Below are 25,777 nucleotides of genomic sequence, written 5' to 3'. Positions count from 1 at the left end.
ACAGATGCAATAAAAGCAAGTCCTGCAACAGTTAAATATAAGTAAACCAAAGATCTAACTTATAACATCTATCTACATAAACACAAACAAAAACCATAGCATCTTTCCTTGGCTCCTCACTGGGCCCATGCCTAGGATAAAAGAAGCTATTATTAAAAAGAAGCTACTATGAAAAGCAGCTATTATTTAAAAGCCTTAGAAAAGTAGGCAAGTAAACTTATTGTTGACATGTTTTCTTTATTGAATTAAAATTATACCAGTACAAAATAACAATGTATACACAAAGGGATTTGATGCAACACAGTATATACAATTATCTTTAAAATGTCACAATACAAGTTACAATGATTATGAATATAAAATTTATATTAAAATATTCTCCATAAGTGATTTATTTGACCATTTTGGTTCGAAGTCGTCGTTTGAGAATCTGATGATCGCTTTCTTTCTCTTTATGGTCCATCAAAATCTGAAATGAACAATTTCATACATTTTTATAAGTGAAAATAAAAGCAAAAATGAAACCTTACTTACAATTAATAAGATATGTTCATATTTAAGTGTTTAATAAACTGAAATAATAAGTACATGACAGTAATTTTTGTCCTCCTGGACTGCAGTTACACTATCTTCTATAAAAAAGCATGCCTAAGGCAGTAGATTTTATACAAAATTCTTACACCACCACCTCATTCTAAAATTAAAGAAACCCATACTTTTACTGAGTTCCGGACATACATAGTTTGAAATAATAACTAAAATATTTCGAGACAAGTATCTCAAGTAATTTTAAAGAAATTATTTTTTGCAATAACAAGTACAGCATTATTTTGCAACTAAGAAAAGAAACAATTTCAGCTAAGGGAGAAAATCATGTACTCATCAGACAGATGGAAAAAAGTAACCAAGATAACAGCACTTGGAAAAGCAAGTCCTAATGACCCTAATTCTTTACCCTAATTCTTTACTATTTGCTGCAAGTGTCTATCTTTTATCTGACAGCTACTGTTACAAAAAGGTCTCTCCTGATTTTCCTTGGCCACTTCCTGTTGAAGGCTTTTCCTTTAATTACTTTCCTATCTTCACTTTTATCCACTAGGTAAATGCAAGCAGGATGGAAAATTAGAACCTTCCCTGTAATAGAACAGCATGTTCTGAGTAAGGAGAATGAGTCACAGAGTCAGGCTGACAAACTAGTCTTTTCTTAAGAGAACATGGAAGCCTTAGAGGGAAAGTGGGAGGAAATGACTGAATGTCAAGTCTATATTTTAACCAGGCAGACTTAGGCCCAGATTTGTACAACTTTTACGATAAAGATAACATGAAAAACAGATGTTAGAAGCCAATAGATTATTAAACAGTGATAATTCTATTGATGGAATTAAAATTCTAAAATTCTAATGAGTTTACAAATGCAGGTGCATGTGACACTTGTATACATTAATGCAGCATTTACATTCAATTACTATAACTTAACACATCCAGTACCAATAGTATAAATTTTAAAGCAAGTTTTACGAAACTTGGTGTACAGAATAAAAGATTCAAACCACTATATAATTCAAATTGTAAGAGTACTTCAGAATTAAAAAGAACATAAAGAGTTTTACTTTTAAGAGAACTGAAATAGTAGCTTACCACTTGGCCAGATATATCAATAGGGGATGAAATTTCATTTGTGTATAATTTTCGTTTGGCCCGTTTTGGTCGAGACACATTTTCTTTACTTACTTCTACATTTGAGAACTTTGAAGAACTCATCGTTTCAATTATCTTCTTTGCTATGAAAAAAATTTATCAGTTAAATCCTGAAATAATTTCCTAATTGCAAATATTGTAAATGCTTAATAAAGAGCCATATTAAAAAGCACTGCAATTTATAAATGGTGAAAGGACACGAATAGAAAACAAAGAAATGCCTAATAAATATATGACTTAATGATCAACAGCAAAAATAGAAAGGCAAATAAAATATCACTTCACTAAAGTTCAACATATTGTAAAGGTTGAAATTTTGTAAATTTGGTAAATTTACATATGGGCAAAGTATACTACCACCAGTAAAACTCAGGCATCTTTAATGACTTGGAAGAGGTTTATACTACATTTACGGAAAAGATCAGTACACATACACAGTGGACTATGTAGCAGTAAGAATAATAAGGTGGCAGAGCTAGTTCAGTATTCACATGTAAAGATGTCCACATGAATATTAAGTAAAAGTAACTTGTAATCGTGAGCCATTTACTTCCAGTTACAAAACACATGCACACAGATACATAGATTAAAAGATAGAAACCAAATTTTTAACAGTTGATCGTTTCTCGGAAGTTTAAAAAGAATTTTTCAATTTCTTACTTTGTACATCTGCCTTATTTATTTATTTAAACAGACACATACTGATTTCAGCAGAAAACATTTCCATTTGGGAAAACTTATGGATATAAAATCCATATATATATACATGATATAAAAAAAAAATTTTTTTTTAAAGAAAACATATAAGGAAATACACAGAATTAAGTGTCTACCTGTCAAGGGCTAAGCTGAGCCTAAGAGCTGAGCTGCCAGATGTCAGAGTAGCTAATTAAGACAAGTCAACATGAAAATTAAAGCCTTTAACCTTCTACTGCAACTGAATAAGCAAGAGGCTAAACTGAGAACATACCAACTCCCACCCTGTTCCACACTCCCCCATGAATGCATGGTCTGGGTCAGGTGGATCAGCACAGAAGTGGTGGTTCTATCATTGTCAAAAGGCTCCTGCACTTGCAGTTTTACGGACCTTGGTGCTGGAGACCAGAGGGGAGGGCGAAGAGTAGACAAGTAGTCCTTCTCCTTCCCCATCATAAGGTCTTCAGCAGAGACGCCCGAGGACACTCTCTACTGAAGGCACTCAATTAGGAGCATCCAAATGAAGGCCCCTAGGCTAGGAATTTTGTGGTGGCTCAGTGGTAAAAGAATCTGCCTGCAATGCAGGAGACCTAGGTTCAATCCCTGGGTCGGGAAGATCCCCTGGAGAAGGAAATGGCAACCCACTCACTATTCTTGCCTGGAGAATTCCATGGATGAGGAGCCTAGCAGGCTACAGTCCATGGGGGTCACAAAGAATTGGGCACGACTGAGTGACTAGTACACACACACAGGCTAGAAATGCAGATGTGTGTAAGAGTATGGCCAAGAGGAGACCTGAGTCCTTGACTGACTAACTCCCTTCAAAGACTGGAATGCACTGGCTGTGTATCATGTTTGATGTGGGAAGGGCAGTTTTCCCTTATGAGACCTAACAGGTTAAACCTTTGTAATTGCCCATGGTCAGCCTGAAACAAATCACACAGAGGATTTTGGGTTGGAGCCTCAAAACCCCTCACTACTATGTGCAAACCACTGTCCTAAGAGCCCAAGATGTAAACGAGACAGACGTGTTGCACCTGTAGAGCTTATATCCTACTGGAAAAGGTAGCCAGAAAACAAAAAATTACATGGCTTAAACAATTTGTACTTTGAAAAGATCACTCTGGCTGCTATGTACTGAATGGATAGGAGATAGGCGTAAGGGATAAATGGGGAGACCAGTGATACTGAGTAATGGATTAAGAGTAGTTATCAGAGCAACAGAATTTTAAGAATTAGCCTCTATTTTCTTCTTTTTTCCCTTTATTTCCAAGTGATCAACAACAGACTTGTACTGCAGTTACAATCCAAAACATGGAATCTTTATATTCCTAGAAAGGAGTTTTTTAAAAAAAAAATCCACACCGGGTATATAGTAGGGAAGCTGTTAAGCTAAATCAACCAACTCAGGAAGTCATTACCATCTGGGTACTTCCCTCTACTTGAAAACGTGTTTCCTTTTAATACATAAACCATATATGCACTGCTTTTTATGGCAATATATTGTTTATATATCAAAAGGAAGTATGTTTTCAAGGAGAGGGGCTTCCCTCGTAGCTCAGTCAGGAAAGAATCTACCTGAAATGCAGGAGACTCAGGTTCAATTCTTGGGTCAGGAAGATACCCTGGAGAAGGAAATGGCAACCCACTCCAGTATTCTTGCCTGGGAAATCCCATGGACAGAGGAGCCTGGGTCACGAAGAGTGACCATTATATTTATAGTCCATGGGGTCGCAAAGGGTTGGACACAACTTAGCAACTAAATAAATATAAACAATGGTCAATATAATTAAATAGAATACCTAAGAATCTAAAATAACAAGTCTCATCTCTCCAAATTTAGACATTTAACAATTTGCTGTTTACCTCTCCAGATACTTTCTATGCTTATACAAACGATACCTTTCAAAGAATGTATACTTTTAAATATATATATATACACACTAATGGATCTAAGTCTGAAGTTCCCAAACTGTGCGCCAAGACATGCTGCAGCAAATTCACAAGAGCAACTTGGGATATTTCAAATTTCTAAGGAAAACAGTGACACTCAACTCAGGGTAGTTCAGAGCTTCAAAAAGGTATCAAATATCCTTCCTTTTGATGGTGACATATTTTAGCAATCTGAATTTTCAGAAGCTAAGTTTTCAGGGATTGTTTGGCCTTAAGTATTAATGGATGGGACTATTTAGGTGTTTCTTTGGGTGCATGGATGCACTGAAAAAAATTACTGACATATTAAGGGCACTGTGAACCAAGAGAGTTGGGGAAGCTCTGTGGTAAGTTTTTACACAAAGTATTTTTACACAACCAACGTGACTCAATTCAACTGTCCCCGTGCTTTTAGTCACTTTCCCTCCTCATTCTCCCCAACTCTAGTCTCCAATTTATCCCACCACCACCACTCAGGTAATTCCATGAAAACATGAAAACTCACTCCTTCCTGCCCTCTTCCTCCTAATAATCTCTCCACATTCTAGACGCCAGATGCATACTGCTACCTAGAACTGCCTGCACAAGTCCTACACTTTCCTGGTACTCTACTTATGTTAAAACTGTTCTTTCTGGTAGATGTGTATATAGAGAGAATATATATCTTAGCACATATTAATACCAGGGTATTAATACGTCTACATTATAAAGAAAAAAGCATTAAGCAACTAAACTTAATAGATACTTAAAGAAATATGTTTTTGATATAGTACATAAGATTAGGTAATATTTATCCATGCAGAGGAAAAAAGCACTAGAATATATAGCATAATACTAACAGTGGTTACATCTAGGAGGTATAATCTTCCAGTATTTCAATACCTAAGTTAAATCCCATCTCGTCTATTAATATCAAATCTTCCCATAGTCCCCAACAGTTCTTTTCCTCCAATACTACCAATACTCCAATACTACTCTTTCCTTCTATCTCTACAACGCATTAAGCAGTCTACATGCATGGGTGCTAAGTCGCTTCAGTTGTGTCTAACTCTGTGCGACCCCACAGACTGTAGTCCTCCAAGCTCCTCTGTCCATTGGTGTCTCCAGGCAAGAATAGTGGAGTGGGTTGCCATTCCCTTCTCCACAGAATCTTTCCATCTCAGGGATCGAACCCATGTCTCTTACATCTCTTGCACTGGCAGGCAGGTTCTTTACCACTAGCACCACCTGGGAAGCTACTCCGGATCAATTATTTAAATACAGATTGTTCTCTTCCACCACACAGTAAACACCAAGGCACATCATACTCTCATGTTTCCTCCCTCAATACTTAACAAAGAATAAAGTCTACTGGAGATGTAAGAGTCACTGTGGTTGAGTTTATACCAATCAGATATTAGCAAACACCATACATCTAACATAAAGGGTCATTTAATTAATAGTCTGCAAACCTTTTGATTGAAGAATAGTTGGAGAATGTTGTAAGAAGTCTCCAAATTTCTGCAGCGTTCCTTCTTTTTTCTTAGCAGACCCATTTACACCAATTGTGGATGCGTGACTCCGTAAAGAGTACGTTTTCTTAGATGATGGGCGTATAGAAACCTAATAAACAAACATTTTTTTTTGTTATTGGTAATGAGGCATGCTAGAAGAAACCATTATAGTCACAGTTGAATTAAAGAGGCCAGACACAAGTTATAAATTCTCAGGCAGGGAACTTGAGGTTAATAATATAAGGAGAGGGATGAAAGGGCCAGAGAATGAGTGTGGTAAGAATGCTAAGACAGAGATGAATACATCAAGAAGTACCTGCTACTTGTCAAATGTTAAAGGTTGTGTATTCTAAGCTGAATTAGATGAATAGAAAATGGAATATAAATGAGTTATAATTGGACAAAACTCAACTTCTGAATAATTACTAATCAAATTTGACATTTTTATTTTCATCATCTACTTCACAAATTTAACTTATGAAAATGGTCAATTTTGGACAAATTAAAAGACAAACCTTTTGTTCCTTTTTGACAGAAGAATTTCTATGCTCAGAAACAGGGGACTTCAAATTAGTTCTTGGTGTAGCATTCTTCTTATTTTCAAGTTTCACAAAGTCCTAAAAATAATGAAGTTCAGCACTGATTAATTTCTTGACAACATATTCTTTCTCTCTCTAGACTCCAGAGGAAGAAAAAAAAGAAAACAAACAAACAAAAAACCAAGCAAACAGTTCTTAACCAGAAGCAATTCTGTCCCCAGGGGACACTGGCAATGTCTGAAGATATTTATGGTTGTCATTGCTGGGGATAAGAGGCAGGTTTAATGGCAACTAGTGGGTAGAGGCCAGGAATACTGTTAAAAAACCCTACAATGTACAGGACATTGAACTCTTCAAAACAAAGAAATATCTGGCCAAAAATGTCAATCATGCTGAAGCTGAGAAACCCTGACTGAAGGTACAACTTTTTTCTCACAATTTTTTCACCTTCAGTGAATATTACTGATATATAACATATGTAGGTTTAAGTGCACAGTGTGATGACATAATACATGTTATTATTACAAAATTATTGAAGGTATATTTTTTCACATGCATCATAATGAAATTACATGAGTTAAATGAAGGGATAACATCTTTTATTTGAGTCCCATCTTTAAAATACAACATAGTAATATATCTACCCTTTTCCCAACTCCCAAATCATGTTGAGCATGACCTCTATTTGGTACTTAGCAACACTGAAAACAAAACAAAAATCTTCAGTGTAAGCACAGGTAAAAAATGATAGTGAAGAAATAAAATCTGCCTTCAGTACTAAATAGGCATGACATCTTACTCTTTTCCCCCACATAACCTTACTTAAGACAAAATCTTTCGTAGTGTATTAACTGAATTGAACTTGTGAAAATCCTAACTGTGCTAAAGATGATAAGCATAAAAGGGGGGGAAAAGGCAAGAACAGAAAGAGAGAGAAGATCATGACTGAACCTCAGAATTCAAGTTACAAAGTAAAGTCATAAGGATGACAAGAAGCAGATTTTCTAAAGAGAGGAAAGACAGATAGACAGGGAAAGCAAAGGAAGAAAAGATTATAACCCCATCACACTTGCTGTTTTCAATAGAGCACTTCAAATTTGGAGTCTTCATGAGAGTAGAATATAGCATTGTATAAATTATTTTCCTGAAGACTTCACAACACTGTTTACTAGAGCAGTAAAGAGCCTAGCAAAATCAGTTAAAATTTTTAAGTTTCTACATGGTTTACTTACAACAATCTGTTGTTGTAATTCTGAAATGGGGAGTATATACCAGCAGTAAAATGAATAAAATAACTGTCTCTTAACCCTCGGAGTACACAGTCAATTTTTCCTTTTCCCTTGAAAAAAATGAATCAAGTCAACATAGGTGTCAGCCACTATGTTAACAGATGATGATGAAATCAAACTACTTAGTAGAGTTGACCCTTGAACAACACAGGTTTGAAATGCATGAGTCCACTTATACACTGATATTTTTCCATAGTAAATACTATTCAAAGTATACTCTGTACTTTGTTTGAATCCACAGATGAGGAACCTCACACTCAAGAGAGCCAACTGATTACACAAGATTTTTCTGCACAATGACTGGCACTGAGCCCTCATGTTGTCCAAGAGTCATCTGTATCTTAATGGTATCTAAGTGTATTAAATATAGAATAAAAGTTAACTAAGGCTCTCCAAAACAATCTTTTAAGGTGTTCTACATGTAGCAAGAAATATGCTAAATAATATTCATTCATCAAATGTATTACCTGACAGAGAGCCTCAGGAGTATGTTTAATATTATTTCTGTTCTTCCACCAGCTTGAAAATACACTACTCTTTAAAGAAGTGAAAAAGACAAGTTGGAGAAAAAGTTATTGTGCTAAAGAGTTTTAAACATACATATTGCTTTTAACATAAATACTGTCATTTATTATGTACCTATCACAGTTGGAACAAAAGCAAAACATTTTAAACATATTATTATCTAATTCTTTATTTCAAAAGGAGGAAAGTGAGAATCAGAAAGTTTATGTGACTTGCTGAACCTAAATGACTAGAATATGATAGAAGGTTGGTAACCCCACAATCAGAAAGCAAGAAGTAAAGAAGTAAATCATTTTTGGGCTACCACTAAATAAGATCCAAATTTTCATACTGACTCACAGAAAAAGAATTTCTCTTCTGAAACCTACTATGATCATAGAGACCTAAGATTTTAACTAAATCACAAGGATTATATTCAAGCAAGTTAGTAATTTCAGTTTCTCTAATTCCTTTATCCTTAATCCCTTTTCTATTCCAAAGGAGGGAAAGTGACTAAGTATGAACGGAATTGGAATACTGAAATAGCTTTCTACTAAAATTCACCACCATTTGACCTATCACAGCCTCACTGAAACAAGGAAATCTACACATTTTAAAATCCTCAAGCTTTTTGTTTGAGGACTATTTACCACAACAACATTCTTAAGAGTATTAAATATTCTGTAAACTATGACTTTGGGTTCTAATACTAGTGCTTATGAACAGGAGGGCAATGTAACAGAGTTTAACTATATAGCTGAACTTAACAATAATAAAACTTACTTGTTTAGTTCACTTAATAGTTAAGTATTTACCTCTTCCATTTCATGACTCTTCCTCTTTCGGGTCTTCGGAATCTTAACCGTCACTGGTGAGGTACAACCTGGGTGTTTTACTGCCATTCTGTTTGGCTGTAAAGGTGTAAATTGAATCTCTAACTCAGGTTTTGGAAATCGAGTGCTTTGATTATTTTCTGTTGACACTTCACAAGAGTCAAGGACTATAGATCCACCCTACAACAGAATTTATAAGGAAAACAAATCTTATTTGCAGAACATGAATTTCTAAATTGCCAAAAATTACTTCTCTCAAATACCTATTAAAAACAATGAATTGGGAAAGATAAAACGTTTGGGTCAAACTCACAACAGGGATAAAAAGAGTTGTCATCTACTTTCTCCAGGTTAACACATGGTACTCAGTATTTCCCAAACCTGTATCATCATAAGAATCCTCTGGAGAAATAGTTTAAAAAAATTCTTGAACTCTACCACAAATTTACTAAATCAGGAATCTCAAAGGAAAGAGTCTAGGATTTTTAATAAGCACCCTATCTATTCCATTATCTATAGTCTATTGAAAGTTGCTCAGTCGTGTCCACTCTTTGGGACCCCATGGACTATAGTCTGCCAGGCTCCTCTGTCCATTTGGTTTTCCAGGCAAGAATACCGGAATGGGTAGCCATTCCCTTCTCCAGGGGATCGTCCCAACCCAGGGATTGAGCCCAGGTCTCGCACAATGCAGGCGGATTTTTTTATCGTCTGAGCTACCAGGTAATAAGTACCCTCACTGTGGTAAACTACAGTTTGCTGCGAATACTAGTCTTCCTATTCAGAGAGTCTCATTCCCCCTCCCCTGAGTGGAGGCTGGCCTTAATGGCTTCTGTGACTAACAGCATGTGGTAGAAGTAACACGATTCTTCTGAAGTCTTGTAAGGAATGGCTTATGCTATTTTCCTGAATTAAAATGCCTTTCTCTTCCCATTTTCTGCTTGGTAAACTTCCATCAGCCTTCAAGACCCAGCATAATGTTACTTTTTCTACACAGCCACTCAAGCAAAATTCATCCTATCTTCCTCAGTGTCCCTTCCCAGCACTCTCTTCATAACACTCAGTCTGAATGGTCAAACAAGACAGTCATTAAATACCTGTCTTATTAAAATTCTTACTCCTCGAGGATGGTGATTTATGTGTTTATCCTCAGGGCTCAGCAAGGTTCCTAACAATGAATGCTCCCATTAAATGTTTTTGAAATAAATATTTTAAAAAATAATTTTATTTTCAAAAAGTGACATATGATTTTTACCTATTTCATAGGCACTCTGATAAAGTCTATGCTATACAACATGAGTCACAGAACCCCAAGGCCGCTTCAAACCAAAGAAACTTCACTGTGAGGTTACTGGGATAGGTGATAAAGTTGTAAAGTGGGTAAAATTTCCAAAAAATACTGTTTACTAGAATGCTTATTAAATGGACTACTTTTGAGAGAAAACAGTCATCCAAATTTTATCTTTTGTGGGATTTCCTATTTCTGACCATCAAATTTATTTATAGTAAAAGATCTGTTGTTTGAGATCAGCATCACGTTGAGGAGATCAGTATCATTTCAGGATCAAATTTCCTCAGGAGAATTGCATCTCCCTTCAAAAGCCTTTAGTTCTCCTCCCCAAGAGCACTCATAGCTAACTGTACAGCAAGATATCTTCAACAGTTGATTAAATTATACTTTCAAGTGTTATTTAGCAATTAATGGTCACTGGCAAAGAGGGTTAAAGAACAGACTGTGTTATCAAATACCCACCTCGACTTCACCCCTGGAAATTTCAAAACTTGTTGACTGAGGTTCAGTTTCAACCCTGCCAGGATTTGTTGAACTCATTTGTGTGGGCTGGCTATCCATGGTCTGTTTTTCCTAAAGTAGGGAAATATTAAAGCAACAAGCCGCTGTAACCAAATATACATTAAAATAATTCACCTAAAGAATATAAAATCAAGATTTGGATGAATTAAACACTGGAAGTAACTAAAGACTTCAATGACCAACTAACTCTCCTTCTTCCTCTTTTGCACGCTCAGAGACTCAGCAACTTTCCAGCCTCTTCTGAGTCTGACCTGAACAGAAATTTGAAAGATTACTTTCAAGTTCCAAGGTGTTTTACATATATTCTCTCATTTTACTTTCACTGCAACTCGGAGTTAGACTTGGCAAGAATAATTATTTCTACTTTCCATATAGGAAATAGAGACCTAGAGACATTAAATAACAAAACCACAGCCTGTACTGAGTTGGAGCTTAAACCTCCCAAATCCCTTTGATAATGTAATTCTGAAAAACTAGAGGTGTCTTAGGAATGCAATTACAGAATTAGAGTAGAAAAGACTATACTGATAACTAAACTTTTCCTTGCTGCACACTCTTCATCCCACTTAGTCACAGGACATGCTCTATTCCTAAACCCTACTTAAGGGTTATATAAAAAAATATCAGATTTACATTGCTCAACTTGATAAATTCCAACGTGGACCCTCTAATCACTACCACCAAAATCAAAAGTGAAATACATCTCTTATGTCACCAAAATAGCAAGTAAAAAAGATCCTATTTGCACTCATAATATGGAAAGCAACTAGAATGTACTGACTTCCACTATCGTAATGACTGTGTTAACTGTTTTACAAACACTCTCAATAAATTTTCACAATTCCATTAGAAAGACATCATCACCTCTGATTTAAAGTTCAGAAGTGTTAAGTAATTTTCCTAAAGGTCCCAAAACCACAGTGACAGCAGTTGATATCTCATTTTTCTAACTTTCTCTTCTGTACAATTTATACCACATGCTGATACCTGTTTTGAGCAGACAGTATTTCTCTGAGAATCACAAGGTCTTTTGATGTAAGAGAGAGATACACACATACACATTTATTTTACTATTTATCTGAAGGCTTTAGAATGGCATATTTTCAAATGCCAATCATTTACTCTGGAAAGACTAGCTTTAGATGTACCCTGATTCAATTTTCCTGGGAAACAGTTAACTGAGAAATGTAATGCTTTCTTCATCTAGGGTTCCTAACTCCAGTGCATATTACAAAAGTAACTCCTGGGAATTTGCTGGTAGTCCAGTGGTTAGAACTCAGAGCTCTCACTGCTGGGGCCTGGATTCAATCCCTGGTCGGGGAACTAAGATCTTGCAAGCTGAGTGGTGTGGCCAAGAAAAAAAAAGTACCCACTGAATGACTCACATCTCACCATTGTGCTTATTTTCAAAAACAGTGTGTATCTTTATCATAAATTTAGGATGGGCTCAAATATTTAAATATCAGCAAGAGTTCAGGCTGAGTCACACTGCCATATTTTAAAGACAGATGAGGGACTAAATCACCAGTTGTTTATTTTCTACATACTCTACCTGAAGATATGGCCAAAATATTAGACAAAGTACTATTCCTCAACCAGTCACTGATGGGTCAACTATAATGATAAACTCTGAAAACTCAAAATTCATGGCAAATATGCAAATAATTTTTTCAACCTATGATTCCCCACTGATCTACTAACATTTTTATTCTTTAAAAGTTAATCAATTAAATAATTTTGAAAAACTCCTATGTTTAATCAAAAAAGGCATAGAATAACATTCTACTGACTGTCTTAGAAGCCTCTGATGTGATCTTTTTTAATTGTTCGATTTCATTATCTTTTTGTACATTACTGGAGATCAGTGCTTTCAGCTCTATTTCTAAAGCTGCAACCAGTTGATCGCGTTCTTCCCGCCACTGCTGGAGGTTACCATCTTTCTCAGCCAACTGTCCTTTAAGTATTTCCTAAACAGAATACAGACAAAATGTTAAAGTAAATGTTGTAACATTATGAATCTAAGAATTTTTGAAGTTATTATGAATAACACAATAAATACCACTGTGAACAGGATATACAACAAATTACATAGTCAACTCTAGATAAAATTTGTACTTAAAAAAACAAATACGTAATGCCTTTATATACCTTAACTATCCACATACTATATCCTATCCCCCCTCATTCCAAAACAAAAAAAAGCTTACTGGGCACTTCCTTTAATAAACAATTACAGCTTTTAAATGAATTTTAGCATTCCCCCCAATATTTGTAAAATGAGATGGTAAAATTACAAAAAAATTAATGACAAAACCAACAGCAACAAACAACAGACAAAGGAAAATTAAAAATACCTTTTCACTGGGTTCAAAAATCATGAAATAGTGGCAAATTAGAGAAAATATGTGCAAGATCTAAACATAACTACAAGACACTGCTGAAAGAAATAAAGGAACACTTAAATAAACAAGGGGCTTCCCTGGTAGCTCAGACAGTAAAGAATCTGCCTACAATGCAGGAAACACAGGTTCGATCCCTGGGTTGGGAAGATTCCCTGGAGAAGAGAATGGCAACCCACTCCAGTATTCTTGCCTGGAGAATTCCATGGACAAAGGAGCCTGGCCAGCTACAGTCCATGGGGTTGCAAAGAGTCAAACAAGACTGAGCAACTAACACTTTCACTTTCTTTTTTAAATAAACAAAGAGAACCTGTGTTCAAAGATCAAAAGATTCAGTATTTTTAAAATGTCAGTGCTCCCTTAGAAGATCTAGAGTCAAGCAACTTCAATAAAAATCCAAGCAAGTATGTATCTGTGTGTCTGTGTGTGAGTCAAAGTGGAAAAGCTGACTCTAAAAATAATATGAAAATGCAAATAACATAGACTAGTTTTACTTTGAAAATGAAGTACAAAGTAGGAGCAATCATACCATGTCATTTTAAGCCTACTCTATATAATAATAATAACAGACAGTGTGATATTGTCTTAAGGATATACAGACATCAGAGGACAGAGGATACAGTCCACAAATATTATGGTCAATTGATAGTCCATAAAAATGTCAAAGAAACTCAATGGAGAAAAGAAGTCTTTTCTGTAAAGGGTGATGGAACACCTGAACAGCCAAATGGAAAAAAAGAAAGACTTATAATCTCACACCATATACAAAAGTTAACCACTGGACAACTAACCAACAACAAAAGTTGCATAGCAGTAGAAAAGTAACAGCTTTTTTAAAAAGTACTACCAGGTCAATTGGTAATTCAAATTTACAAGAACGATGACGACCTTTATCCCTATCTCACCCCAACACAAAAATTAATACTGGAATCAAAATATGAAAGGTAAAACCCCAAACTTTTCAGGAAATAATGTAAGAGAACATCTTCATGTCCTTGAAGTTCATAAAGGAAAAGACTGAGAAAATTAATTAGAATAATTCTTCATTTCTGTTCTAAAAAGGCAATGAGAGTACAAAGGTAACCCAGAGGTTGAAAGAAGGGAACTGCAACACACTCCTGTCCAGAAAGTATACGGAACTCCTGTATAAAAAAGATAGTCAAATAGAAAACAAACAAGGGGACTTGAGTAGGCAGAGTCGATAAACAAAACATCCGATCCAACAATACGAGTCGCAGTATAAATGGGTAAAAACTGCTTTGAAAATTAGTCTGGCATTCTACTAGAGTTCCACATATAATTACCATGCCTGCCTGCCTGCTAACTGCTTCATTCATGTCAGACTCTGTGTGACCCTATGGACTGCAGTCTGCCAGGCTCCTCTGTCCATGGGATTCTCCAAGTAAAAATACTGGAGTGGGTTGCCATCCCTTCCTCCAGGGATGCCCTATCCACTAGCAATTCTATTCTTGGCGATATACGCAATAGAAATGAATGCACACGTGCACTAAGAGAAATACATAAAAATGTTTACAGGATATCTTACTCATAACAGCCCCAAATACAGCTGATACAACCCCTGTATCTTCAACTTTAAATTGAACAGACTGTGGTATACTTATACAGTGAAATACTCAGCAATGAAAGGAAACTAACTCCAGCTACTTGCAACAAGTATAGATGATCCTCACAAACATAATACTGAGTTAAAGAAGCCAGGCCCAAGAAAATGAATTCTACATATTTTTATTTATATAAAGTTTTAAAAAATGAACAAAACTGAAGTTTAACATTAAAAGACAGAACAGTTATTATCACCGAGGAGACAGGGTCTCTCGGATGCTAATATTGTTTTATTTCTTAAACTCAACGGTAGTTAACTGGGGACTGGTTTTACAATAATTCATTGAACAACGTTTCTTTTACTTACTGTGTTGTGTGTATTCCAATTTAAAAGGCTTAAAAAAAAATCAACAATTTATTTCTTAAATATTGCAGACACACATCCTAGGTACGAGTGTAAAGAAAGAGATAGGAGAAAGGAGAAAGTTAGTTTGCTCTAGGACTAAAAATTCAAAGGAGGTTTACATGCTGGCATTGCTGCAGAGGGACCACTGATTAAGAAGTAGGTCCATTCCTGCTTTGGGGCTGGAGTGACTAACTATGAAAGTCAACTGTTCTGATTTCACTTCTTGCCTCTTGTTACTGTCCGGAAGGTTGAATGGGCTATGGACAGAAACAGAACCAGCAGCAGCATTTTCTGTTAAGATAGATGTAGCATTTCAATCTTGCTCAACACAACACTTCCTGAAGGTAACTCCAGTCAGGTGGCGTTGGTACATGAAGTGAAATATATTGCCACCTGAGTGCCATAGTAATAACAAGTATTAGTCTCACATACTTTGTCATGTGACAAAGAAAACAGAGTCAAGACTCTAAGGAAACCTGACAACGAAATGGAACACAGTATCCTAGATTTGATCTATATCCAGGAAAAAAAAAAAAACCAGTAGGAAAGTTGGTGAAATTCTAGTAAGATCCATAATTTAGCAATCAGTATTGTAATAATAATCTTAATTTGTTGGTTTTGATCACTGCACTGTTGTTACATAAGCTCTAACATCAGAAGTTGGGTAATAGGTATACAGAAATTCTCTGTACTAGCTTTGCAACGTTTCTGGAAATAAAGTGATTTCAAAATAAAAAATATTTTTTAAAATCTGTGGGAAAATCTTCTTTAAGTTAGTGAAAATTAATGTTCCTGTTTGTACAGAAAAGTTCAGCTGATATAAGTAAAATTCTGTCATAAACAAAGGAAATGCCAACAGATGGCAATGTGATACTGCCATGTTACTATTACTGTAAATAGGGAACTAGGGTTAGGGTTAGGTTATCTTTTCATTTAAAGATAATATTACTCAATATTTAAAGATAATATTTAAATATTTAAAGATAATATTACTCAATAGTTTTGCCAGGTCAACGATGACTTTGAACTTTTTTCTGATTGAGTATCAAAGAGACTAAGTTGTAGATTAAAATAGGAGGAAAAAACACAAACTATTAATAAGATAGAATTACTTGAGAACTATAGCTAGTCAATGTAAAACAGAAAGTTATTTCTACCTAAAGTCTTCTAGAAACTATATAGTTGACATTTTTTAAAAAAATAAAAAAGATCTGACAAAATCAGCTTATGAGGTAAAATGCATACACCATGTTAGCAGAATCTACAGTTCAAAATGCAAATATTTTATATTATAGAACCCCACGGCAGTCAAAAGGAAAAGATTTTTAAGTTCTGAATCTAGATATTGAGAAATAATTATTTTCCCAAAAATAAGAACTTCAAGATAAACTGGGATAGAAAACTCATCTTACAAATAGACAAACTGCCTTGAAAACAAACAAAAAAACCAAACCCACACAACCATGTAGACACTGATAAGAATCTAAGAATCCCAGGCAAAAATTTAAGAAGCCAAAGAAAGCAGGCAAAATACACAGCAGATAAAGTATAACTATTACCAACCATTTCATTTTGTTGCTTCAAACAATGTTCTCTGTCTTCAGCATATTTTTTCATCTCTTTGTTTCGTAGATTCTCAGCTTCTTTTGCTTGAGTGATAAGCATCATTTTTTCTTCTAACCATTTTTTTCTTTCAGCTTCATGTTTTTGTTCAGATTCCTACATGTAGAAATAGCACAAGTAACTACCACATGTTTCAAAAGCAGTTAATAAATCTGCATTTATAAACATTTCCATATAATACATGGCTCTTCATTTCACCTTTTAGAAAACTTAAAAACAAGCATTTTTCTTTAAATAATGAAAAAGTTTGAGTATATTTCAGATTATAAAATGAACATTGTCAGTTGCTTTCCTAAATATTTCATTTATAAACTTAATTTTGCTATAAAGTCCATTTAAGAACTTTCCTTCATCAGTGAGCTTAAGAAATAACTGAAATTTCTGAAAGAATTACAGAGAATCAAGTCTTCCTAAATGCCAGATTTAAAAAAATTTTTGATTTATAGTGGTCATTTCTAGTGTGATTCCTAAAATAAAATTTTCCCAGGTATACAGAATGTCAAAGAGTAACTTGTGTAACAGGACAAATATTTATTAGTTTAAAGAATACAGGGAATAGCTGGACAGAAAATACAGTTGATCAATAAATTTTAAAGAGGCTTCCATAGATCCTTCAAGTTCAAAAACATCTCATTTATACGTTCAAAACTCATGTAAAACTTCTTTTGGAGCAAAAATAATAATACTACACTAAAAGCTATGTATTTAAAAATCTACTGTTCTTAAAACTTGCAAAACCACTGTGCCAGATAAATTACCACAAGCCCATTACAGAATTACAAAGTTTATTATATAAGATACATGATCATATTATTTTAGAACGCAAAACACACCAGTATTCCTTAATATGAACATTCGCAAAGTAATCAGTGTATTTTTTCATAACTAATGGATTATCCACTCTGTTCTAGCTGCTTTTGGTTCTGACAATGAAAAGGATAAATTCTACAGTATGTAATTAATAGTTAAAAAAAAGAAAGGAACTGATTTATTTAATATCTGATTATATACAGCCTGAATTTAAGAAAATAATTTAGATGCAATCTTTTCAAAACTCATTACTATGCTTTCTTCAATGCCAAAACTGCAGTTGGATTGTAACTTCTAATAAATAAAATGTATAAAATTTTACATAATATTTGTTAAGTCCCATTAAAAAATCTTTGCCCTGTATGTTCTATTCTACACATGGCATGTGAAAGCTAAATAAGGAAAAATACATAAACAGGAAACGGTATCTTCTATGTAGTAATATAGTTTCAAATGTAGTAATATAGTTTCAAATGTATTCCAATGTTCAGACATACAATTCTATTCTTTTCCAGCTTAATAATTAAATTTACAATAATCAAAATAATTTTCCTAATAGTTTCTTCTCTATAGTGGTGTTTGAAGAGTTAGAAGTTTAAACAGTACAAAAATAGGTACAAAGACTTAAGACATGATGATACAGAAATTAAATATGTAAAACTGAAGACCCAACCACTGCATTTTCATTGGCACTTAGTAGCTTGTATTCTAGGGAATCTCTTCCCCATGTCATTTCAACATGTACTGAGAAATTATATACTAACATTTCCCAGCCATGAGTATATCCATATCTAAATTAATTATAAAATATTTACTAAACCATCTTCTTATGAGAAATATTAATAAATATATAGATACAATTACACATGTAGATAAAAATCATACCTGTAACTCATCTTGAAGCTTACTGAGTTTTGTATTAAGTACATCTGTGTTATCCTCAAATTCCTTATTTGAACTTTGACTGTGTTTGGCTTCCAAATCTTTGCATTTTTCCTTCCATTCTTCCAATTCTGATATGGAAATATAAATTTTTTTTAAAGTACATGCAAAAGTTATACTGCACAGAGATGTATGTGTCATGGGATACAGACAGGAATCAGCAGAGCCCAGAAGCAGAAGATCATAGGCCAAAATATTAAATAGAACTGAGACCATTCTGGGCTTCCCTTGTGGCTCAGCTGGTAAAGAATCCGCCTGAAGTGCGGGAGACCTAGGTTTGATCCCTAAGTTGGGAAGATCCCCTGGAGAAGGGAAAGGCTACCCACTACAGTATTCTGGCCTGGAGAATATACAGTCCATGGGGGTCACAAAGAGTCGGACACGACTGAGAGATTTTCACACACACACACACACGCAGAGAGACCATTCTACAAGCTTACCAAATTCTTAGACAAGAACTACAAAAACCTCTCAATAACTCATTGAATAGTGTTCTGAGTATACAGTTTAAATGAGTGCCAATATACAGGAAACTTCATGCTCTCAAAAATTTAAAAAAAAAAAAAATGGTATTCTGAACGATAGAATCAGAGTATTTATTGAGCTAAACATACAAGATGATACCAATTGCTGTAGCAAGGTGAAAAAGTTGAAAGTTTATTCTTAACATCTGGGGAACACTGCAAGCTATCATCCAGTTATTATGAAAGTGTACTGATTCCTTTTTTCAATGAGATACAACGATCTTCATCACAGTAAAACATAACAAGTGACAGGATATTCCAAAAAGACAATAAATACTTTTCTATCATCAATTTTTATAAATATTAAACCACATTAAAAAGGAAAGCAAACCAGTAAAAGAAAGAAAATGAAAAAGTATGCTTTGAAATATTTAAGCATCTTGTTTTACCTGTGGCCAGTCTTTTGGTTTCTTCTAATTTAGCCTCAAGCACTTGATCTTGTTCTACCTGAGTTTGCTCTTGTTCTTCCAGGGTCATTTGCATGTCTTTGATTATTTTTTCTTTAACACTCAGATCTAAAAATTTAGAAAGAACACTGTAGAAATTATTAACATCTACATCTAGATATCCATATTGAAAATTAAGTTAACTTAAATAGAATATGCGTTCCACATAGACAAAACTTTGTCTCGTTCACTGCTATATTTTCAATGCCTAGACCAGTACTGGCATATATGAAGGATCAAATAAGTAACTGATGTACAGATGAAAGCAAGAATAAACAGACAGAAAAGGAAGCCTTTCAAATAAAATTAATCATTTTCAATACAATTAAGCTATTAATAAAAATCATAAAACTATTATTTTACTGTTCTTCACTTAATTGTGCTTCAGATACACTATGTTTTTTAAAAATTCAAAGTCTGTGGCAATCCTGCATCAAGCAAGTCTATAAGCACCATTTTTCTAACAGCATTTGTTCACTTCTTGCCTCTGTATCACATTTTAATAATTCTATCATTATTGTTGTATTTGTTATGATGACCTATGATCACTGATCTCTGATGTTACTACTGTATTTCTAGGGGGGACGCTATGAACTACTACAATGTAAGACAGTAAGATTAACCCATTATGACTGTGCATGCTCTGATTGCTCCCATGACCAGCTATTTCCCTGTTTCTCCCTCTCCGTGGACCTCCCGATTCCCTAGGACATAACAATATTGAAATTAATCCAATTAATAACATTACAGAGGCCTTCAAGTGTTCAAGTGAAAGGAAGTGTTCAAGGAGAGTCACACAACTCTCACTTTAAATCAAAAGCTAGAAATGAAATGATTATGTAAGGAAGGCATATCAAAAGCTGAGAGTAGCCAAAAGCTAGGCCTCTCGTTCCAAACACTCAAGTTGTGACTACAAACTAAAGTTCTTCAAAGTCCTACCCCGGTGAATATTCAAATGATAACAAAGCGAAACAGACTTACTGATGATATAGAGAAACTTTCAGTGGCCTGGATAGAGAAATCAAAAAAAACCACAACATTCGCTTAAGCCACAGCTTAATTTAGAGCAAAGCTCTAATTCTTTCCATTCAACGAATGCTGAGAAGTGAGGAAGTTGCAGAAGGAAAGTTTCAAGCTAGCAGAGGTTAGTTCTTGAGGTTCAAGGAAAGAAGCTGTCTCCAAAACATAAAAGTGCAAGGTGAAGCAGCCAAGTGCTGACGTAGAAGGTGCTGCCAGTTATCCGGAAAAATGACTAAACTGCTGAAATCTCATGATAAAACTTGAACAGACGACGAGTTGCTTCTTAAGGATGAGCAAAGAAAGTGGTTTCTTGAGATGGAATCTATTCTGAGTGAAAAATGTTGAAGTGACAACAAAGGATTCAGAATATTACATAACCTGAGTTTATGTAATGTAAAGCAGTGACAGAGTCTAAGAGGCTTGACTCTAATTCTGAAAAAATTCTACTGTGGGTAAATAGGCATCAAACAGCAGAGCACGCTACAGAGAAATTGTTTATGAAAGGAAGAGTCAACTGATGCGGCAAATTTCCTCACTGTCTTACTTTAAGAAATTGCCACAGCCACCCCAATCTTCAGCAACCACTACTTTGTTCAGTCAGCAGTCTTCAGCATCAACATAAGGCCCTACTCTATCAGCAAAAAGATTACAGCTCCCTGAAAGCTCTGATGATGGTTAGCATTTCTTAGCAATAAAGTATTTTTTAATTAGGTGTGAGGACTGTTTTTTTAAACATAATACTATTATGTCTTAATCTGGAAAAGGTAAAGAAACAAGATTCTCCCCTAAAGCAACCAGAAGGAACACAGTTTTGCAGATATCTTGATTTTAGCCTTATTAGACCTTTTTCAGACCTCTGACCTCCAGAGTTGTAAGGTAATATATTTGCATTGTTTTAAGCCATTTAACTATGTGCATGGGTGCTAAGGGCTTCCCTGGTGGCTCAGACTGTAAAGAATCTGCCTGCAATGTGGGAGACCTGGTTCGATCCTTGGGTTGCGAAGATCCCCTGGAGGAGGGCATGGCAACCCACTCCAGTATTCTTGCCTGCAGAATGTCATGGAGAGGAGCCTGGTAGGCTCTACAGTCCACAAGGTCACGAAGAGTTAGACATGACTGAAGTGATTTAGCACACATGCACAGGACCAAATCTGAAACATCTCTGAGGTACACCAGTACTAATAAACACATATACTGGGGTTTAGAAAAAACCTTATTTGACAAATTTCACTGTTAATATTCTTAAACCAAAACTAAAACTGAAATTTTTACCTCCTTAAGACAATAAATTCTCAATCCCAAATTTACTATTTTGAAAATCTCAAGTAATTATTTTTTCTAGAAAAAATTTCAAAGCTAAATATTTATTTCTAGTGTTTTTTAAACCAGCTCCTCAGGAACAACTGTGCTATGATAACCTTACTAAAACTGTTTCTGGCCCTTGAAAAAATGACTAAAATAATGGATTATAAATAATTCGAATCCTACCTGAAAGAGATAAGGAGGAAAGACTGGCTTATTGTCTTTGGTGACACAGTACCAGGGCTCACTTCCCACACCTCTTACCAAGACTACTATTCATGTCAGAGGTGAGGAATCTATAAATGCATAGCTCAAACTCAGAGCACTAAAAGTAACACAAATATCTAAAGATGGCCCCCTTAAAATACTTACTATAAAGCAAGCTTAAAACAAAACAATGAGAAAATATCTTGAGTAATTTTCAGTATTTCTGTTCATTGATATAAGCCACCAGGAGAATTAATGAAACAGAATTCTTTCTTAGGATCAAAGAAGTACTGGTATTCTACCCCAAACTCTTCCTTTGAAAAAGCATGATATGCAAATATATTGACTATATAGTTAATCACAATTTTATTCAAATAATCTGTTCATGCATCCTATCATCTGCTCTAAATTAGAGGGTTCAAAAGAAGGAATTTAAGTATCTAGATAGCAATCAGTAAAGTCCCAAGACACCAATGATAACTTCACTAATGGCTATCCATCTATTGTGAAATGTAGAAACAGTAAAAGAAAAAAGATAATTATATTGATCATAGCCTCCAATAACTGAACTTTATTTCAAGAAAAGAATCCAGAAATACGCAACAAATAAAACACAAAATAAAACAAAAGGACAGGAACTAGATACTTCATCAAAGCTATCTAAAGACAGCTATCAACTAACATAACTAAATAAATGACTGGCAGACAATCAATCAATCAAGTGTTTAACATTCAGGGGAGAGGATCACTGAAAGCTATATAATGTCCTAGCAAGGCTTCAAGGAGGAAAAGCTTAAGTATAATGTTCGAGAATAGCTTGGTTGTGGAAAGAAGGGACATAGCACCAACTTGTGAAAGAAACGACATACAAATGTCATGTAAAACTCTGGATTAGAAATACTCAGTGATTGGGAATTTCACAGCAGTTCAGTGGTTAAGATATGGCGCTCTCACTGCCAGGGCCCCGGGTTCAATCCCTAGTCAGGGAACTAGATACCACATTCCACAACTAAGAGTAGGCATGTCACAACTAAAGATCCCAAGTGCCACAACTAAGACCCAGGGCAGCCAAATAAATTATTATTTTTTTACTAAAGTGAGAGAATTCACACTTCTCAATATCAAAACTCACTAAAAGGTAAGTAACAATACTGTATGGTACTAGCATTAAGGACTGACACATAGAACAATGAAAGAGTTAAGAGTTAGGAGATAAATCCTTACATTTATGGTCAACTGATTTTCAACAACGATGCAAAACAATGCAACAGGAGAAAGAATAGTCTTTTCAACAAATGGTGCTGTGACAACTGGATCTCCAAATGAAAGAGAATTAAGTTCGACATCTACCTTACATAATATACAAAATTATACTCAGATTAACTCAAAAGTGAATCAAAGACCTAAATACAATAGCCAAAAACTATAAAACCCTTAGAAGAAAACCTAGGTAACTTCAGGTTAGGCTACAGGTTTTTTAGACATGATACCTAAAGCATAAGCAATCAAACCAAGACAGGTAACATCAAAATGAAAAACTTTCACTTTGTAAACACTGTAAAGCAACTATACTCCAATAAAAATTAACTTAAAAAATTAAAAACTTTTATCTATCAAAGGACACTATCCAGGAAGTGAAAAACCACCCACAGAATAGGGGAAAACATTTACCTGATAAGGGTCTAGAATCCAGAAAATATAAAAATCACAACTCCACACCCACACACAAAAAACAAGTGGGGTTAGGGGGCAAACAACCCAACTGAATTGTCTGAGGGAACAAGAGGGGGCAACCTTTGCCCAAAATAGGCAAAGCACATTAAGGACATTAACAGACATTTCTGCAAAGAAGATATATTAATGTCCAATAGCAGAAGACAAGATGCTCAATATTACTAGGAAATGCAAATCAAAACAACAAATAGGACGTACCGGGTCGTCCAATGGTTAAGAATCTGCCTTGCAATTCCGGGGATATGGTTTCAATCCCTGGTCAGGAAACTAAGATCCTACATGCTGTGGACCAACTAAGTCCACGTGTCTAAACTACGAAGCCTGTTCTGTGGAGCCTGTGCCCACAACTAGAGAAGCTGTGCGTCAGAACAAAAGATCTCAAAGACACAATGAAGATCCCACGGACCACAACTAAGACTTGCTGCAGCTGAATAAATAAGTGAATCAAAATGACATACTCCTTTATACCCACCACGATATCAGGGGAAAAAATTATGTCTACTCCGTGTGAATATGACCTTACTAGGAAAAAGAGGCTTTGCAGAGGTAATCAAGTTCAGAATAAGGTCATACTGGATTAGCGTGCCTGAATGCAAAAGTTGCTTCAGTCGTGTCCAACTCTTTGCGACCCTGTGAACTGCAGTCCACCAGGCTCCTCTGTCCATGAGATTCTCCAGGCAAGAATACTGGAGCAGGTTGTTCCAGTGGGAAGTCTCAGGGGATCTTCCCAACCCACAGGTGGAGCCCACGTCTCCTGCATTGCAGGTGGATTCTTAATAGCTGAGCCACTGGGGAACTCCTGCTACTGGATTACAGTGGGCCCTAAATTCAACATAATTGGTGTCCTTGTAAGAAAAGGGAAGCTTGTATGGCAACAGATAGGGAGAAGAAACACACTCAGAGGGAAGATGTCTATGTTAAGACAGAAGCAGAAGCTGGAGTTCTGGTGGAAGCATGAATGGAGAGTGATTGCTAATCAGTACAGCATTTCTTTCTAGGGTGATGAAAACGCTCTGGAGTTACACAGTGGTAGTGGCTGTACAAGTTTGTGAATATACTAAAAGCTACCAATACTATACACTTTTAAAGGGTAAATTTTATGCTTTGTGTATCTCAATTGAAAAACTCAGTAAGATACCTAGGTAAATGGCATTCAGTATTTAAATAGAACTTTAGAAGCCAGGGAAACCCTTAAGAGCTAAAAATGTACTTTTCCGCTTGTCAGAGAATGTCTAACACAAAGTTAAAATCACAAAGGTGAAGGAACTCAACAGTGAAAACTAAAAGAAAAAGATAATGATGCCTTATTCAAGAAATCTGTCACAGTGGCTAAGGTCCATTCTGAGAGAAAGGCAGTAACCAGAAGAATAGATCACAAAAGCCAAGGTAAAAGAGTTTCAAAAAGGGGGAAGCTACACATAACCTTTATACTAGAAAAAATACTCTTACACAATTAATACTACTTAAAAAAAGAAAATGAGAGAAAGTGAATTGACAAACAATTAAAAAATAAAGGAAAGGACAGATTGCAAAAACCAAAAAGATCTGAAACTATGCAGGTTACAAGTGGCCTGGATTAAAGTTTAGAGAGACTGGAGAAGATGGAAGATTAAGAGTACTCAAAATGGGCCTACACCACACATCTCAATATGTGGCCAAGAAATAAAATAGTAAAATATGAAAGAAACTATATTCTGGTTCAAAGAATGTTTTATAGAATAGCCAAGATCTATTCACACCTGCCAACAATGACAAAGGAGCCAAAGTAAAGGAAAATTCCAAAACTATTACAGAAATATGAGATGGTTATGGGACAATGGCCTAAAAGGGTGGGAGAAAATAAGATTCTGTAGGGACATGTATTTTCACATCCAAGTTACTGATCCAAGTTAATTCCTCTTCACTGATAAACTTCAGGGTGGTTAATTACTCTTGAGAATCAATGCTTTTCTCTTGTGACAAAGTTACATTTTATGTTGCCCTTATTTCACTTCAGAATTTTCAAAG

The 25,777-nt window shown here is 35.2% G+C and overlaps 1 protein-coding gene across 11 annotated transcripts in view; it reads right to left on the bottom strand.

The window, feature by feature from the left end:
* Positions 1–217: 217 nt before the first annotated feature.
* Positions 218–25,777, bottom strand: part of KIF20B (kinesin family member 20B) — a 78,571-nt gene continuing 53,011 nt past the window's right edge. For 9 of the 11 annotated variants that reach the window (XM_043925789.1, XM_043925786.1, XM_043925794.1 and 6 more), the window contains 11 exons: positions 19,451–19,576; positions 18,481–18,608; positions 16,726–16,881; positions 12,585–12,761; positions 10,735–10,845; positions 8,967–9,164; positions 8,115–8,183; positions 6,335–6,436; positions 5,778–5,928; positions 1,639–1,781; positions 218–469 (listed from right to left, as the gene is read on the bottom strand). In XM_043925789.1, coding sequence (XP_043781724.1) covers positions 392–469; positions 1,639–1,781; positions 5,778–5,928; positions 6,335–6,436; positions 8,115–8,183; positions 8,967–9,164; positions 10,735–10,845; positions 12,585–12,761; positions 16,726–16,881; positions 18,481–18,608; positions 19,451–19,576 — 1,439 coding nt within the window. In that variant the 3' untranslated portion in view covers positions 218–391. The remainder of the gene's footprint in view (positions 470–1,638; positions 1,782–5,777; positions 5,929–6,334; positions 6,437–8,114; positions 8,184–8,966; positions 9,165–10,734; positions 10,846–12,584; positions 12,762–16,725; positions 16,882–18,480; positions 18,609–19,450; positions 19,577–25,777) is intronic. The other 2 variants (XM_043925793.1, XM_043925796.1) reach the window with 1 other exon arrangement.

The sequence above is a fragment of the Cervus elaphus genome, chromosome 15, assembly GCF_910594005.1.
Source record: "Cervus elaphus chromosome 15, mCerEla1.1, whole genome shotgun sequence".
In the NCBI taxonomy this organism is placed as follows: Eukaryota; Metazoa; Chordata; class Mammalia; order Artiodactyla; family Cervidae; genus Cervus; species Cervus elaphus.
The sequence above is the reverse complement of the archived record's forward strand: the minus strand, read 5'-3'. Positions and strand labels throughout refer to the sequence as shown.